The sequence below is a fragment of the Notolepis coatsorum genome (genome assembly GCF_963971535.1).
Source record: "Notolepis coatsorum genome assembly, contig: SCAFFOLD_228, whole genome shotgun sequence".
NCBI classification, from domain to species: domain Eukaryota; kingdom Metazoa; phylum Chordata; class Actinopteri; order Aulopiformes; family Paralepididae; genus Notolepis; species Notolepis coatsorum.
This window is the reverse complement of record NW_028169331.1, coordinates 47,994-67,234: the sequence shown is the minus strand read 5'-3', so window position 1 is coordinate 67,234 and position 19,241 is coordinate 47,994. Positions and strand designations below refer to the sequence as shown.

Genomic DNA, 19,241 nt, shown 5'->3' with positions numbered 1-19,241 from the left:
AAGGATGGAACTGCGTGTTTTTATGACTGTGCAAGGAAAGATGGGATGACATTCTGGAGATGGGGGGATGCATGCTGGGAAATGTGGTTTTCCCCCCGACCTGACCTTACCTTGGCCCCTATTAGGCTGGGGTCCTGAATGCAGCAAGGTAGTGGGAAACAAACTTTAGAGTGAGTGAGTGAGTGTGTGAGAGGGAGAGAGGGAGAGAGGGAGAGAGGGAGAGAGGGAGAGAGGGAGAGAGGGAGAGAGGAGAGAGAGAGAGAGAGAGAGAGAGAGAGAGAGAGAGAGCGAGAGAGCGAGAGCGGCTGACCCACATTCTTCTAAGCTTCAATCGTTGCCATGGTGATCAATGTCAAAATCACTATTCTAATGCTTTTTTTGGTTGAGTCTTTTCTTTTACCACTCCAAAATGTGCTTCCATCTGAGAGAAGATAAAGGAAGGGGAGGATAAATATGAGAGGAGAGGAAGGGAGGAGATGAGGAGAAGACTTTTCAGTGTGAGAAATAGCTTATAGAAAATCTTTCTGAAAACCTAAATCTAACACATTGCTCTCATTTACTCACTGCATTGAAACTTTTGCACAGGAACGAGGCTTCCAGTCATGGTCATTACTACTGAAGCTTCAGATCCCAGAAACATGGATATTGGGACAGGCAACGCCCACACATCAATTAATTGAGTTCATCTTTCAATTCAGGATTTTTATTTGTATTTTGTTAAGTATTACAATTGAGAATGAATGATCTATAGTTAATACATTAATTACAAGTAAACTGAAGCCAACCCTGGTTCAGACATTTCAGGAGTGTGTGTTTGAGGTTGTGCAAGCGTATGTATATAAATGGTAAATGGACTGCATTTCTACAACGCTTTTATCCAAAGCGCTTTACAACATATGCCTCACATTCACACACTGGCGGCGAAGGCGACCATGCCAATGTGCCAACATGTGTGTGTGCATATAAAGTGTGATACTGCGGTACTCCATTGGTCTCTGGAGTAAGTGCATGCTGGGACACCAACACCCTGCCAATAAGCAGACATTTGTACAAACTGTACTTCAAACACACACACACCACAACCAAGTTCCATAGTAACATAATGGGAATGAAAAAACTTGATTGACAGCAGACTGACTGTGTTGGATGAGATGAAGGGGTGTGGTGCATGCTGCAAAATATAGTTTGCACCCTCTGAAATGTCAGACGTTAACCTGGTCCCTGAGACTGGACTCATACAGGCAGCGTTGCGCTGAAGACATACACTTTAGTGTGTGTGTGTGTGTCCATTATAGAATATAGAATAGAAATACTTTTATTATCCCGTGGGAAATTTGACACTGCAAATCGCTCAACATTTAAACATTTAGACAGAACAGGTCACGAATTAGAATAATAAAACAAATCAAATCAAGTTGCCTAGGATAAGAGTAGATTCAAATAGAATAAAATGGAATAAAATATACAGTAAATAAATACAGTAAAAATATACTGAGAGGCATCATAGCAGCATGTGGGAAGGGGGGGGGGTACAGGTAGTAAAAACAACACAAGCTGTGTAAACAAATGTCAATATAATTTACTATCTAACTAACTGAAATATATATTCACAGTATTCACAGTGTCACATAAGGTGCAGTATGCATCAGGTAGTAGGGATGCACCAATATGAAAATTGGCCACCGATACCGATACCGATTGTTCAACTAACACTATCGGCCGATACCGATATTTGTATATAAGTATTTGTATTTTTTTATTTTAATTTTTTTTATGAAACTACTGTATATTTGTATGTGTATGTTTGTATTTGTAGGCCTCTTTACTTACTTAAAAAAAGGAAACATCAAGAAATATGTTTATGGTATCTACTATCTCTCTCCCAGTATCGTCTGGCGGCCTGCAGAGGGATACTATTTTCTCAACCAGAGCTTTCAACCAATGCAATGGAACCATTCTGGCGGCCTGCAGCGGGATACTATTCTCTCAACCAGAGCTTTCAACCAATGCAATGGAACCATTTTGATTGACAGTCGATTCGGCCAATTATGCCACACCGCTAGCACCCACCTCCTGCTGTTCTTACCACCAATCGGCAAGCGTTTATTAATTTTCTACTTTCGGGCATGCCGCCATTGATCTGCTTGCGACTCACTCGAGAGCACATCACAACAAACTTAACGTAGCTAATACCTTAGCTGCCCGGCCCGCCGACCAGCGCTCCACAGCATGACCAAATGAGACATAATGATTTTACTGCAACAAATGTTATAATAAAACAAAGCCTTTCTATACATTTGTCTGGTTGAAAACGTTATTAACACTTTGACTGCCTAAAAACGATTTACAACGTCTTTGCTGGCGATGCTAAAGTTGCCGGGGGACGCTGTACAGCGTCCTTATATCAATATTTCAAAAATCTGGAATCGGATTCATATTCCCCCTCCGCTGGCCTGAGATTCACCAGCAGGACCCACTGAGCTCTCTGGCGGTTCAGGAGCGCCATCTGGTGGCCGATCGGCGCAACTGCTTAACAGGAAGCGCAGTAGAGGTTTTGCTGGTCGGCCCTATTGCTTCCGGCCACTCGGGATAGGTTCCGGCACTCTAGCTCGTCACTCTACATAGCGATCGATTGCCAATAACTCGATAAACAACATGATTTGGACGTATATACCATTATACAAGCTGGAGATGGACCGGGTAATAATATATCCCATAATGATAAAATTTCTACTCGACGATGATCGCCCAACGGCGCGCGGAGACTGGGGTGAGTTTCAGCGTGTAACGTTACCATCTTCGATACTAACTGCTTTTATCAACATTTGACCCACATTAGATGATTGGTATAACGCTGCCCACGGAATTATAAACGCCCCCTCGCCCATCCGGTCAACATCAGATGACGTGTAGTAACTTCTAGAAGTACGTCTAGTTGGAATTTTTTATATCGCGCTGATTGCCATCAAACTGTATTTCATCATCAATATAATGCATTTGGGGCTATATATCACGTTCTGGAGAAAGTTGCAGAAAGAGATGAAAACATACTTATACATTAGACCATACTTTACTATGAATATGTGAATGAAAAAGTTTAACGTTGCTACACAATGAACAATACATATAGGACTTTGAATGGGCCCTAATAATGGCAATGTAGCAATAGAATTTAAAAAGTTATAGCCCTGCAAAGAAGGGGACGTTCTCCATAGACAAATAGCGCTGGCAATCTATGGTATATCATTAATTTAACCCATGGCAGCCAAAGTGTTAACAGATTGCAGAATGGGTAGTTTGGTACGGAATGAGCAACGGAATGGAACCGAGCTATGAACGGAATAATGCCTTGCTTACTTGCTGTGTTCGGGTAAATAATATGCTGATGTTATATTGAACGTGTAACACTAACTATATAACGTTATTAACTAACTAGCTACCGTACCGGGAGCTCACGTTGATGCCTGGATGGTGCTAACTAACTAGCTACCGTACCGGGAGCTCACGTTGATGCCTGGATGGTGCTAACTAACTAGTAGTGGGTAGTTGGGTACGGAATGAGCAACGGAATGGAACTGAGCTATGAACGGACTCGGAGTAATGCCTTGCTGCTATGGGTAATAATAATATGCTGATGTTATTGTCCGTGTAACACTAACTATATAACGTTAATGCCACAAAACGAATGCCTTGTTAATCATAAGTAGTTACTTTGATGCAGTAGCTTCATTGTGTGTGTGTGTGGGGGACGGCGGGCGTTGTGCAGGTAGGTCGCGAGTGAACCTTTTTTTTTTTTGCCTTTTGACGCTACACATTGATGGTTATTTATCGGCGACTGCTATCGGCACATTTGAGCTTATCGGCCGATAGGCCGATAGCAGTCAACAAGGCACTTATCGGCCGATACAGATACCCGACTGATATATCGGTGCACCTCTATCAGGTAGTGTTATAATTGACTATCTAACTAACTGAAATATACATTATTCACAGTATCACAGTATCCACATAAGGTGCAGTATGCCTAAGGTAGTGTTATTGTCCTCCTTGGGTTCCTATTAGTCCTAGGTCAATGTCTGGCAGCAGTCGCTGCCCCCTGTTGTGGAGCCTGGAGGCACAGTGATGCATTGTATAGTCTGATGGCTGTTGGAATGAAGGACTTCCTGTGCCATTCAGTGCTGCATTTGGGTAGTGTGAGCCTAGCACTGAACATGCTCCTCCTGTCAGCCAAGTCTGTGTATAGTGGATGGGAGGGGTTTTCCCTGATGGCCTGGAGCTTAGCAAGGCTCCTCCTCTCCGCCACCCTCGCTAGGGAGTCCAGCTCCACCCCAACCACGCTACTGGCCTTCCTGACCAGCTTATCCAGCCTGGTTGTGTCCCCTGCTCTCAGTCCGCTGCCCCAGCAGGTCACAGCGTACAAGAAGGCGCCCGCCACCACCGACTCATAGAACATCCTCAACATCCTTGTACAGACATTGAAGGATCTCAGCCTTCTGAGGAAGTAGAGTCGGCTCTGGCCCTTCTTGTACAGTGCCTCTGTGTGTTTTGACCCGTTCAGTTTGTTGTCGATGTGCACACCGAGATATTTGTACACCTCAACCATGTCCACATCAACTCCCCTGATGGAAACGGGGGTCACAGGTGCACTCCTCCTCCTCCCCAGCTCCACAACCAGTTCCTTGCAGGTGGCTTTTATCGCACCATGTGACGAAGTCCACTACCAGTTCCCGGTATTCCCTCTCGTCACCGTCCTTTATACATCCCACTATCGCAGAGTCATCAGAAAACTTCTGAAGGTGGCAGGACTCTGACCGATAGTGGAAGTTGTTGGTGTAGACAGTGAAGAGGAAGGGAGAGAGGACTGTCCCCTGCGGGGCCCTGGTGTTGCTGACCAGTCTGTCTGACACACAGCTCCGTAGGCGCACGTACTGTGGTCTGCCCGTCAGATAGTCCACAACCCAGGACACCAGGGGGGCCTCTACCTGCATCGCCTCCAAAACTCACCCAGCAGCCCAGGCCTTATGGTATCAAAAGCACTGGAGAAGTCAAAGAACATGACTCTCACAGTGCTCCCCGGCTTGTCTAGGTGAGTGTAAGCTCGGTTCAGCAGGTAGATGACAGAATCCTCTACCCCCAGTCGGGGCTGGTAGGCGAACTGGAGTGGGTCTAGGTGGGGTTTGGTCACCGGGCGGAGTTGCTCCAGGACTAAGGTATTTTACAGGTAATTTAAGGTAATTTACACACGGCAATTGAAATTAAACTGAAGTGCATCAGATCCACACAGTCCCAAACAAAACATGTCATCGACAAAGTGTCACTGCAGGAGTATAGCTCATGGGCACCTCGGCAGCGATTGGGGGCACTGTAGCGACACCACCACCCACCCTTCAGTCAGGAGCTTACAACTGGGATGTGCCCTTTTGACCGTGTGCTAGGGATCAAACCAGCCACCTTTTCACAATGTGGCCAGCCTCTCTACCTTTAGGCCATTTTGGATTGATGTGTGTGTGCTGTGTGTGTGTGCATGCTTCTCCCTCTCCTATTAAGTGTGACACTGTGGTACTCCATTAGGGTTCTAAGTGCATGCTGGGACACTAGTGGACACAGAGCCTGCAGGCTATGAGCAGACATTTGCATACTGTACTTCAAACTCTGAAGAGGAACAGACACTGCTGCAGAGGGGCTCCACACACACACACACACACACACACACACACACACACACACACACACACACACACACACACACACACACACACACACACACACACACACACACACACACACACACACACACACACACACACGCGCACACACACACACACACACACACACACACTTAATATTATGCCATAATGCAGCACAAAACACAGGACTCTAGGGGAAGAGGGGGAAGTGGGAGAACGGGGGGAAGGAAAGAGAGAGAGAAAGAGGGCTTCAGGGAGACAATGGTGAGAGGTAGATAAGAAAGATAAAGAGGAGGCAGACCGATGAGAGGGACAGGGAAAGAAAGAGCGGTAGAGAGAGAGACAAACGTGGGAATAGGGGTATAGTAGCGAGGGGAGAGAGAGATGGAGGGAGACCGATAGGGGGATAGGGGGATAGAGATGGAGGGATAGAGGAAGTAAAAGAAGCAGAGACTGATAAGACAGGCAGACAGACATAGACAGGAACACATACAGACTTTGGGGGGATGGGGGGGGATATGGAACAGGCTCTCCCTTTCTCTCTCTCTCCCATAACCCCATCTCTCCATCCCTCAAGACCCCCCTAAGCTGATATGAAAGGATAAGAGGAGCACAGTAGAGGATAGAGAGAGAGGAGAGGAGAAAGGGATGAGAGGGATGACAGAGGAGGGGAGAGGAGATGAGATGAGGGGAGAAGAAAAGAGGAGATGATGCGCAGAGGAGAGGAGAGAGGAAATGAGGAGGAGGGGGAGAGATGAGGGGAGACGAGAGGAAATGAGGAGCAACGTGTTCCCGTGAGGACCTCGTAGCACGTGCAATGAAAAGTTGCGCATCCTAGCATTTCCTACAAACTGTTCTCCCACTGCCACTTCTCCATGACTTTTAACATTCTGGTCAACGTTAGGTTAGGGTTAGATTATGGTTAGGTTTAGGTTATTATGATGTGGTTTAGGTTAAGGTAAGGGGACAGGTTAAGATTAGGGTCATGGTTAGTGCTGGGGAACAGGCACATTCATAGGAAATGCTACTAAGAGAATGAGAATAGCCTGAGAGGAGGAGAGGACTTTTCAAAGAGAAAGAGAGAGAAACTGGAGATGGCGGAAAATATTTTCACTCCTCTGCTCCCCAAGCTAGCCCCCTCCCCCCCTCCCTTCATCCCTCCTTCAAATGTGAATCAAGTCCATCTCTTTCAACTTCATGTCTCCTCTTTAAATATTCAGGTATATATGAAAAAAATTGCATGTTTATTTATTTTGTATTTTGGGCTCAATTCTCTGAGGATAAAAGTGTGTGTGCACACTTGTGACTGTGCTCTGCAAACAGAGAAACATTGATTCAAACTTCCTCACAGAGAAAACAAGAGAGAGAGAGAGAGAGAGAGAGAGAGAGAGAGAGAGAGAGAGAGAGAGAGATAGAGAGAGAGAGAGTGTGTGTGTGTGTGTGTGTGTTAGTGTTGTCAAAAATATCGAAGTATCGATACATATCGATACTGAATATTTAAAACGGCTTCGATACTCATTTCCCGAAGTACCGATACTTTCTGCAGTATCGGTACCAGCTGGCGAGTGTTCTACCGCAAGTTGTTGACGCGCTGTTCAGAGCGCGCTTGCCCCTCCGGCTCCTCCGAGTCCAGCCCTCCCCCTCACAGAGTCACAGAGAGCCGTCTTCTTCAGTTAGTAAACAAACATTTTAGCTGAAGATGGTAAATGCAGAGCCTCCGCAACTTGTGCCAGCGCCGATCTCCATAAAGAAATGAAAGAGGTTCGTGACAGCTGCTCTTTCAACGTCACTGTGACTGAAGCATTAAACCATTAACTCTAGTTTAATACATGATACGTTGTCTACTGATGGCGCATAATATCAACAGCTGATTCGTTGTAACGTTACAGTTACAGCTACCAGCTAACGTTAGCTACTGCTAGCTCCGTTAGCTTAGCTGGCTACTTGTATAATTACTGCATGGTAACGGAGTAACGTTAACGTTTAAACGTTATGTCGAGGTCATACAATACTACAGTCAACATAAGGTTAACGTTACCCCGTTTCCATCAAGTGTTTAAATAGCAGCAATCTTGTTGAAAATGTAACGTTACTAAAATGCTCCGAGCATTCTCTCTCTCTCTCTCTCTCTCTCTCTCTCTCTCTCTCTCTCTCTCTCTCTCTCTCTCTCTCTCTCTCTCTCTCTCTCTCTCTCTCTCTCTCTCTCTCTCTCTCCTCTCTCTCTCTCTCTCTCTCTCTCTCTCTCTCTCTCTCTCTCTCTCTCTCTCTCTCTCTCTCTCTCTCTCTCTCTCTCTCTCTCTCTCTCTCTCTCTCTCTCTCTCTCTCTCTCTCTCTCTCTCTCTCTCTCTCTCTTTAATAAAAACGAAACTGTAATATAAACAGTTCAGTTTGTCAGGTACATGCAACACAGATTACAGTGTTTACATCTGTCTGCTTGAGAAAATACCATGTTCTGCATTTGCAATAAAAATGATTGAAGTGAGATGAACAGTTATTTTTAAATGTATGATCTAAAGATAAACAAAGGGTTTTAAAATTGTTATATTTATCTTCTCTTATAGTACCAGAGAGAAGCTAAATTTGAAGCTAAATTTGTTAAAAAAAAAAAAAAAAAATTATATATATATATATTTTTTTTTATATCGAAATAATATCGAAGTATCGATACTTTTCAAGGTATCGTATCGAAGTCGAAATTCCAGTATCGTGACAACACTTGTGTGTGTGTGTGTGTAGCAGGACACTGCTGACATCTCTTATATTTACCATAGGAGTTGGAGTAGGATCAGTGATCAGGTCACATGATCATACACTGCACTGTAATTTAGGAGCCAAGCTGGTCTCAGATCAGTACTTTGAGACACTTGATAAATACAGGGTCAGGTGTTCTCAGGTGTGTTGTGTTAATTACAGCTCAGCTGAAATGATGGATGAAATAAATTGCTATATGGATTTTTTGTATCTACATAATTTCAGTTGGACGTATTCAAACACATTAATGTATAAAACAAACTTTGATATTATGTGCAAAATGAATAACGGGCCCCTTTAACCCCTTAAGCCTGATCGGCCTGGTATCTGTCCGAGATTTATTTCACATCATAAATAGATCAATACAGTCCGTATTAATTACTGTCGCATTTCTTTTTCAAATGTAGCCAAGAGTAAAGACCCTAACCCTATCAAAATAGCAGTCAATGTGTATATTTTCAAGCACTATGTTTGTGATTTTAAGTGTTATTAGCGAAATATGAGTTTCTAAAAATCTCAGAACATTGCATCGGAAACCGGATGATTTAGATACGAGGACATGATGCCGTCATGAAATCGTTGTAGTCCTAAGAAATAGGAGACCCAGGGACCCATCGACATTTCATAAAACTACACTACCAGCTCACACCAGCCGTCAAAACTGGAGCCAGCTGGCGTGAACAAATAATATTGCAGTGATTTTCGTGATTATATCTCACGGGTCGAACAAACCTGAACGTTATTAACATAAAAAACAATGCATTATTGTTTCTTTACCTTTCTGTGAACGTCTACAAAAAAAAACACGTCGCAATCTGGTGAAAAAATGGCGGAACTATGGAGATTATACAAAAGTAACTGTACTTACAGTAGACAGTCTTTGCTGCCCTGTACCGGGCACCTGGTGGTACTAAATCCAGATTTAACTCTGCCATTGGAAAGAGGAGATTTGGCCCGATCCATAGATGTATGACTTGGCCATAATAAGGTAATTTATAGGCCTGATATTCTATATTAATATTTCAAATTGCATGCGTCCAGATGGCAAAATTCAGTACTTTATCTACAAAAAAACCTGTAAATCATCTGCCCTTTATTAATTTGCTTGGAAAAAATTTATAATAATAATAATAATAATAATAATAATAATAATAATAATAATAATAATAATAATAATAATAATAATAATAATAATAATAATAATAATAATAATCGATATTCCCCTTTGGTTTATTACAATTTACTCAAGCATAGTAACAGACACACTATTTCTGACACTGTGAATACATTCCCTGAGGTACATAGATGTCCCTAGATACCAATAACATGCAAATGGACCTGGTAGATCTTCCTTCATTTACTTGTACTTTTAGGCGAATTTTCTGAAAATATGGCTTAAGAAGTTAAGAAAGACAGTAATAGAATCAATACACTAACAGTGTGCATGTGAGTGAGAGATAGTCACCTCATAAATTCCACCGAATAGTGACATGAACTTGCTGAGCAGTGCGGCACACAAGCTGGCGATGTGCACAAACGGACCCTGAGAGAGAGAGAGAGAGAGAGGAGAGAGAGAGAGAGAGAGATAAAGAGAAAGAGAAAGAGAAAGAGAAAGAGAGAGAGAGAGAGAAACATGAAATATCACATGCTTTCAAAAAAGTGCATTCTCCATATCGCTGCTGTCGGAACAAAACCTCATAACTCCATTTTTTGAATTTTTTTTTTATTATATAAATCAACCCCGTAGATCATCCTCCATATGTGTGTGTGGGTTTTACAAAGTTTAAACAATGGGAAAGCATTAAACCGATCATCTGTCTAAACCTCCTAACTCTATTCACCCTCAAATCTGTGTTAGTTTTTTTCATCTGCTGAAAAGTTGGGTTTTTGGAGTTATAAGGTTTTGTCCCGACAGCAGCGATATTGACATTCATAGGAGGAGGAAGGGGACGGAACAGGAACAGGATTAAAAAGCAAAGGGACTGGTGACGAGTGAGACGTGGGCGATACGTTGAAGGAGCAGAGAGACACGCGTAGAATCTCAACTAGCAGGAGATTAATGTAATGCTACACAATAGGAAAGCCTGCGGAACCATGTGTGCTGTGCGTGCGTCAGCGTGGGTGTGTGTCGGTGTGGGTGTGCGTCTCGTAGCGTAGGCCGCATGCCTTGGGGCGTTCCTCAATTCCTTTTACAGCTAAAATAACTGGGTTAGGCATTGATTTACAGTACATTTTGCCCACACACACACACACACACCTGTGAGTAGTCCTCGGGTTATAAACAGCCGCAAAGTGCGCTAGTTCCCCCCCCAAAAAAAATTCATCAATAATTGAGAGAAAAAACTTTTTTCTCTCTTTCTCCAGTCGCTCCCTGAGAATTCCTCTCTTCTACCATGCCTCCATTTCCTTCTTTCCCCATTGAATGAGACCAGGGCAGAGGAAAATACCTCAATAAGAAAAATATGAAATGCCAACCAGTCCCTTGTGTGTGTGTGTGTGAGAGTAAAGAGATTGTGTGTGTGAGAGTGAAAGAGAGTGTGTGTGTGTGAGTGAGAGTGTGTGTGTGAGTGAGAGTGTGTGTGTGTGTGTGTGTGTGTGTGTGTGTGAGAGTGATATTATAAGAAACAATGATGCGTTGTGTGCATGAGTGTGTGTACAGTGACGTTTATGTGTGTGTGTGTGTGTGTGTGTGTGTGTGTGTGTGTGTGTGTGTGTATGTATGCACATGTCCGAGGGCCCCTTGTCATATGAATTGTATATTGATTAACTGATTGACTTTGAGAGTTGTCAGCTTGGACTATGCTCTGCGGCTGTCATGTGGCGCGCGCAAGTGTTTGTGTGTGTGTGTGTGTGTGTGTGTGTGTGTGTGTGTGTGTGTGTGTGTGTGTGTGTGTGTGTGTGTGTGTGTGTGTGTGTCCTGAGTGGTTCCAAACTACTGGTGCATCATGTTCTGTGCTTTGAACCACATGTGCCGTGCGGAGACGATGAACGTGCCGCCTGATCTCATGCTAATTCATAGGAAACATCATAGGAGAAGCAGCAAACGCAGGTTTTGAGGACAAATCTGAACAGAGAAAATCTCATACACAACCTGACAGCGTGAGAGACTTCTGGAAGGTGGTTGGCTGCGGGTGTTGGGAGGGTTAAACACACTGAAAAAGTGCTGGGATTCTTACCCAATGTTGTTTTTCTCAAATAATAACAAATACTTTCTTTATTTGTTCCCTTGCCTCTCATTATGATGTTTGGTTTTTCCTTTTTTGAAATAAATGTAAATTATCTCCATTGAGACAGTAGGAAGGCTGAGAGGGAGACACAGAGAGAAGGTTCTTTATTGAGACAGTAGGAAGGCTGAGAGGGAGACACAGGAGAGAAGGTTCTTTATTGAGACAGTAGGAAGGCTGAGAGGGAGACACAGAGAGAAGGTTCTTTATTGAGACAGTAGGAAGGCTGAGAGGGAGACACAGGAGAGAATGTTCTTTATTGAGACAGTAGGATGGCTGAGAGGGAGACACAGAGAGAAGGTTCTTTATTGAGACAGTAGGAAGGCTGAGAGGGAGACACAGGAGAGAATGTTCTTTATTGAGACAGTAGGAAGGCTGAGAGGGAGACACAGAGAGAAGGTTCTTTATTGAGACAGTAGGATGGCTGAGAGGGAGACACAGGAGAGAATGTTCTTTATTGAGACAGTAGGATGGCTGAGAGAGACACAGCGATAAGGTTCTTTATTGATACAGTAGGAAGGCTGAGAGGGAGACAGGGGAGAATGTTCTTTATTGAGACAGTAGGAAGGCTGAGAGAGACACAGAGAGAAGGTTCTTTATTGAGACAGTAGGAAGGCTGAGAGAGACACAGAGAGAAGGTTCTATATTGAGGCAGTAGGAAGGCTGAGAGGGAGACACAGGACGGTTATTGTGGGATTCAATCCCAGGCCCGCAGGGGGTACATGTGACTCCAGAGGTTTGTGCACAAATGTCTTTATCATTTATATATATTATTATATTTTCCCCTGATCTTTGATTCTTCTGTACAGTTCCTTGTATGTATTGACTAACACATGATGCAAATTCAGGACAGTATGTTGATTTTACAGAACATTTGTGGAAATTGTGAGATAAATGCAGTTTTTTTTGTCTTTTTGGTAAATGGGAGATTATGTGAACAAAAACAAATCAAGTGATCTCCACCTTGACTTGTTGCACAACTGTTATGAAATGGGCTACTATAAGTTTTCCAATTCACTGTCAATAATGAATTATGCGCCACTGTAGGCTACGGTCATCTGAATTATGCATACGAGGAATTTGTTTAGTATCACAACATTATTTGGCTATTTCAAATACTTTCTTCATTACAAGCACGATTTCTAGGGTATTTCCCTGCTTTCAAACGAACTGATCCTGAGTTCACTTGGCTGAGACCACCTCAAACAGGCGAGCCAGTACATATCATTGTCACAGCTTCTTCACAACCAAATTTGAGGGATCCTTGCTAAAAATGCCTGCAAATATCGGCTGATATGTAGATATCAGAATGTGCTTTACTCACAAATATCAGTATTTATATGTGTGTGTGTGTGTGTGTGTAGGTGTGTAGGTGTGTAGGTGTGTGTGTGTGTGTGTGTGTGTGTGTGTGTGTGTTACCTCCTTGCCCAGAGGCATGCCGCTGCCCAGGGCACAGGTGAGTCCGATGACTTTGGCCACGAAGGTTTTGAAGGTGAGGTATTCTTTCAGCACCACGCCACGCAGGATGGTCTTCATCTCTGGGATACCTGAACCTAGAATGCAGCACAGCAGGGGGTTAGTCTCTGTGTGTGTGTGTGTGTGTGTGTAGGTGTGTGTGTGTAGGTGTGTGTGTGTGTAGGTGTGTGTGTGTGTGTGTGTGTGTAGGTGTGTGTAGGTGTGTGTGGGTGTGTGTTTGTGTGGGTAGGTGTGTGTGTGTGTCGTACCGACGGCCTGCGGAGCGAGGATCTGGGTGAAGCCAGCCGAGAAGGTGATGAGGACCACGGGATAGGTGACCCAGGCCAGATACTGCAGGAACACATTGCTGTCTAGGCCCCCGTACATCCACTTCTGTGCTGTGGACACACACATACACACACACACATTTTAAATGCTTTATTTGAACTCACTGATTCAATTATGATACTATACCATATAGACATTATACTACACTATATAGACCACACACACACACACACACACACACACACACACACACACACACACAGTCAGATGTATAAACATAACCAATACACTCACACATGCACACACACACCCACACAGAGTAGGCACATAAACCATGATCAAATTCACATAAACACACACAGCCATGTTTTCACGTGTTGTAGGGACATTCCTTAGACTTAAATTAATTCCCCAACTCCTTACCCTAACCTACTGTAACCCTTAACCTAACCTTAACCTAAAATAACCTACTGTAAGCCTTAACTAACCTTAATGTAAACCTAGAATAACCTACTGTAACCCTTAACCTAACTTTAACGTAAACCTAGAATAACCTACTGTAACCCTTAACCTAACCTTAATGTAAACCTAGAATAACCTACTGTAACCCTTAACCTAACCTTAATGTAAACCTAGAATAACCTACTGTAACCCTTAACCTAACCTTAATGTAAACCTAGAATAACCTACTGTAACCCTTAACCTAACCTTAATGTAAACCGAGAATAACCTACTGTAACCCTTAACCTAACCTTAACGTAAACCTAGAATAACCTACTGTAACCCTTAACATAAACCTAGAATAACCTACTGTAACCCTTAACCTAAAGGGGCACACCAACAATATGGGAAATGTGCTTACCGTCTTCTCCAGAGTCGGACAAGAAGATGGACCAATCTCCTCTCTGTGCGTTCAGTAGAAAGCTATCCGGCTGCAAGCTAGCCTAGCTCAGCACAAATGAATGGAAGAGGATACGGACCACTAGCCTAGCTTAAAACTCCGGGAGAGGTGTGTTTGGCTAGGCTAGTGGTCCATATCCACTTCCATCTTCTTGTCCGACTCTGGAGAAGACTGTAGGCTAATTTCCCATAATGTTGGTGTGTACCATAACGTACATCCAACACACACACACACAGACACAAAATGGGGTGAGCTTAGTGTCAGGGATTTTAAGAGACCGGAGATGAAACGTGGCCTCGAGGCTTTCTCACAGGATTTACTAGACAACATGTTGAGAACCCAAGTGTGTGTGTGTGTGTGTGTGTGTGTGTGTGTGTGTGTGTGTGTGTGTGTGTGTGTGTGTGTGTGTGTGGAGGAGAGTGGATTTACCTGGATGAGTGTCTTAGTTTGGGGTGACTCACTCTTTATACTGAGTGCATCAGTCCCCGGTCTCTGCATTACTCACAAGCATGTGCATGTTGTGCAGCAAAGACAAACACACTCAATACACACATGTCCCTCTCCCACAAACACACAACACACTCAATACACACATGTCCCTCTCCCACAAACACACAACACACTCAATACACACATGTCCCTCTCCCACAAACACACAACACACTCAATACACACATGTCCCTCTCCCACAAACACACAACACACTCAATACACACATGTCCCTCTCCCACAAACACACAACACACTCAATACACACATGTCCCTCTCCCACAAACACACAACACACACATGTTCCTCTCCCACAAACACACAACACACTCAATACACACATGTTCCTCTCCCACAAACACACAACACACTCAATACACACAAGTTCCTCTCCCACAAACACACAACACACTCAATACACACATGTCCCTCTCCCACAAACACACAACACACTCAATACACACATGTCCCTCTCCCACAAACACACAACACACTCAATACACACATGTCCCTCTCCCACAAACACACAACACACACATGTTCCTCTCCCACAAACACACAACACACTCAATACACACATGTTCCTCTCCCACAAACACACAACACACACATGTTCCTCTCCCACAAACACACAACACACTCAATACACACATGTCCCTCTCCCACAAACACACAACACACACATGTTCCTCTCCCACAAACACACAACACACTCAATACACACATGTTCCTCTCCCACAAACACACAACACACTCAATACACACATGTCTCTCTCCCACAAACACACAACACACTCAATACACACATGTTCCTCTCCCACAAACACACAACACACTCAATACACACATGTTCCTCTCCCACAAACACACAACACACTCAATACACACATGTTCCTCTCCCACAAACACACAACACACTCAATACACACAAGTTCCTCTCCCACAAACACACAACACACTCAATACACACATGTCCCTCTCCCACAAACACACAACACACTCAATACACACATGTCCCTCTCCCACAAACACACAACACACTCAATACACACATGTCCCTCTCCCACAAACACACAACACACTCAATACACACATGTCCCTCTCCCACAAACACACAACACACACATGTTCCTCTCCCACAAACACACAACACACTCAATACACACATGTTCCTCTCCCACAAACACACAACACACACATGTTCCTCTCCCACAAACACACAACACACTCAATACACACAAGTTCCTCTCCCACAAACACACAACACACTCAATACACACATGTTCCTCTCCCACAAACACACAACACACTCAATACACACATGTTCCTCTCCCACAAACACACAACACACTCAATACACACATGTTCCTCTCCCACAAACACACAACACACTCAATACACACAAGTTCCTCTCCCACAAACACACAACACACTCAATACACACATGTCCCTCTCCCACAAACACACAACACACTCAATACACACATGTCCCTCTCCCACAAACACACAACACACTCAATACACACATGTCCCTCTCCCACAAACACACAACACACTCAATACACACATGTCCCTCTCCCACAAACACACAACACACACATGTTCCTCTCCCACAAACACACAACACACATGTTCCTCTCCCACAAACACACAACACACACATGTTCCTCTCCCACAAACACACAACACACTCAATACACACAAGTCCCTCTCCCACAAACACACAACACACTCAATACACACATGTCCCTCTCCCACAAACACACAACACACACATGTTCCTCTCCCACAAACACACAACACACTCAATACACACATGTTCCTCTCCCACAAACACACAACACACTCAATACACACATGTTCCTCTCCCACAAACACACAACACACTCAATACACACATGTCCCTCTCCCACAAACACACAACACACTCAATACACACATGTCCCTCTCCCACAAACACACAACACACACATGTCCCTCTCCCACAAACACACAACACACTCAATACACACATGTCCCTCTCAAACAAACAACACACTCAATACACACATGCAAGCACACACACGGTAATGAAGAAATAAATTACGGAATGATTAGAGGAAGTAATCACAAGTACTCATCAGTCACAGGACAGAGTCTTCAATAACGTTGAATGGTGATCCATTATGTAAATGTATGTGTTGCTCTGATGTGACAATTATGACTTCATTGACAGATGGCTCCTCCATGCATTTCTGCAGACCCTCATCTGCACCTTTGTGTCTACTGTGTCTGCCCCTTGAACGGCCCTTCTAAGGTTCCTCTCCTCCACATGGCCTTTATGGTGTTTTGTTTTGTTCTTGATTTATTGTGATGTTTCTTCTTGACTTGTTTAAAGAAGACGCGTACAGCCCATGGGGACATTAACGTGTGTTGTCGGGCCTTACAAATACATTTTATTTGATTTGATTTAATTGCCTATATTTATGGCTTTCCTCTATTACCCTACCCATACCTGTACCTGTACCTCCCCTCCCCATGCTGCTATGATCCATGTTCCCAAGGGAAAATAAAGGAATATCTTATACACAAGTCCATATCCATCCATCCATCTATAACAATCTCAGGGCTTTCCCAATGGTATACAGTAGGGGTGCAGCACCACAATGACAATGTGTGTGTGTGTGTGTGTGTGTGTGTGTGTGTGTGTGTGTGTGTGTGTGTGTGTGTGTGTGTGTGTGTGTGTGTGTGTGTGTGTGTTCAACTACTGCACACCTTATACACAGTAGGGCTGCAGCGATTCGAGTCAAACGAGTCCATGACATTTTGTCGATTTGCATATTCATGACCAACACATCATATTGTTACTTATACATGCACAACATGTCATTTAACTAGTGTGCAATGATGGATGAATCATGTTTGAAATATAAATAACTTAAACCACTGTTTGTGATTCTGTCTAAAGCCAGGACTTGACTTAAGTTTAGTGTTTTAGTCCCACCCACTAGACAGAGCACACACTGTGCTTAGGCCCCACCTTCCTAATCACAGATTTAATTTGAAGTAGAACATTTCAGTGCGACTGTCAAGTTAGTAGTATTAGAATCATTAGTTTTTAATGTAATTGGTCGTAGGGAGGTCAGTGAGGTAATCAGAGGGCCCCTAGAAACGTCAATCATCATGTCAAACATCATGTCCCTCTGGATATCTGATTTAACAGCTGGACCCCTCTGGATATCTGATTTAACAACTGTACCCCTCTGGAGATCTGATTTAACAGCTGTACCCCTCTGGAGATCAGATTTAACAGCTGTACCCCTCTGGAGATCTGATTTAACAGATGTACCCCTCTGGAGATTTGATTTAAAAGAAAACTGAAGGGCCCCAAAAAAGAATTCCTAGGGCTCCAAAAGTCTAGGGACAACCCTTCATCCATCAGTCCCATCTAAGCATCCATCCATCCATCCCTCCCTCCCTCCCTGCCTCACCTTGTAGACAGATGGCTATGCAGAAGTCGACCACCCAGCTGACCAGAGCCATGACCAGTCCCAGGAGGATGAGGAAGATCCAGTCCTCTCCCACCCGCGAGATGAGGAACTTCTGACAGCGCACCGTCCAGACTGCAGGAGGGGAAGACCACAGGACACATAGTTAGGACTACACATGGAACCAGAACTACATTACCCAACAGCGGGTGTGTTTACATGCACACTATGCGTCAGCATTATTCTGGATACTTCATGGATAGTTCACTACTTAGCCAGTAGTGTAAACGATGCGTAGCCATTAGCTGACTGAGCGAGACCCGCGGTCAATGTTCTGGTCGTGTTCCAAGCGAGCCGGGCAGCTTCAGACAAGGCAGCACACAGGGTTTCGTAACAAAAAAACAAGTTGAATCCACACCACAACATGCAGACAAATGTTTTAACCATCCACAACAGTCCTCATGTATTTCTGAGGCTTGGTTCTTGTTTCAAAGCGACGTAATTAACTATATATTAACGCTATAGACCTTCCAAGATATGGCGTCGGTCTGCGAGAAGAATCAAGCACTGGAAAGACAAAAGGACTGCTGTGGATGGTTAAAACATCTGTCTGCATGTTGTGGATTAAAACCTGTTGTTACCAGACCCCATGCACTGCCTTGTCTGAAGCTGCGTGGCTCACTCAGACCCCATGCACTGCCTTGTCTGAAGCTGCGTGGCTCACTCAGACCCCATGCACTGCCTTGTCTGAAGCTGCGTGGCTCACTCAGACCCCATGCACTGCCTTGTCTGAAGCTGCGTGGCTCACTCAGACCCCATGCACTGCCTTGTCTGAAGCTGCGTGGCTCACTCAGACCCCATGCACTGCCTTGTCTGAAGCTGCGTGGCTCACTCAGACCCCATGCACTGCCTTGTCTGAAGCTGCGTGGCTCACTCAGACCCCATGCACTGCCTTGTCTGAAGCTGCCTGGCTCACTCA

The 19,241-nt window shown here is 44.1% G+C and overlaps 1 protein-coding gene across 2 annotated transcripts in view; it reads right to left on the bottom strand.

The window, feature by feature from the left end:
* Nucleotides 1–18,365, bottom strand: part of LOC311248738 (chloride channel protein 2-like) — a 154,980-nt gene extending 136,615 nt beyond the window's left edge. For both annotated transcript variants that reach the window (XM_084339569.1, XM_084339570.1), the window contains exons 1-4: nt 18,266–18,365; nt 13,387–13,515; nt 13,082–13,215; nt 9,904–9,981 (exon numbers count right to left, since the gene is read on the bottom strand). In XM_084339569.1, coding sequence (XP_084195695.1) covers nt 9,904–9,981; nt 13,082–13,215; nt 13,387–13,515; nt 18,266–18,317 — 393 coding nt within the window. In that variant the 5' untranslated portion in view covers nt 18,318–18,365. The remainder of the gene's footprint in view (nt 1–9,903; nt 9,982–13,081; nt 13,216–13,386; nt 13,516–18,265) is intronic.
* Nucleotides 18,366–19,241: the final 876 nt, after the last annotated feature.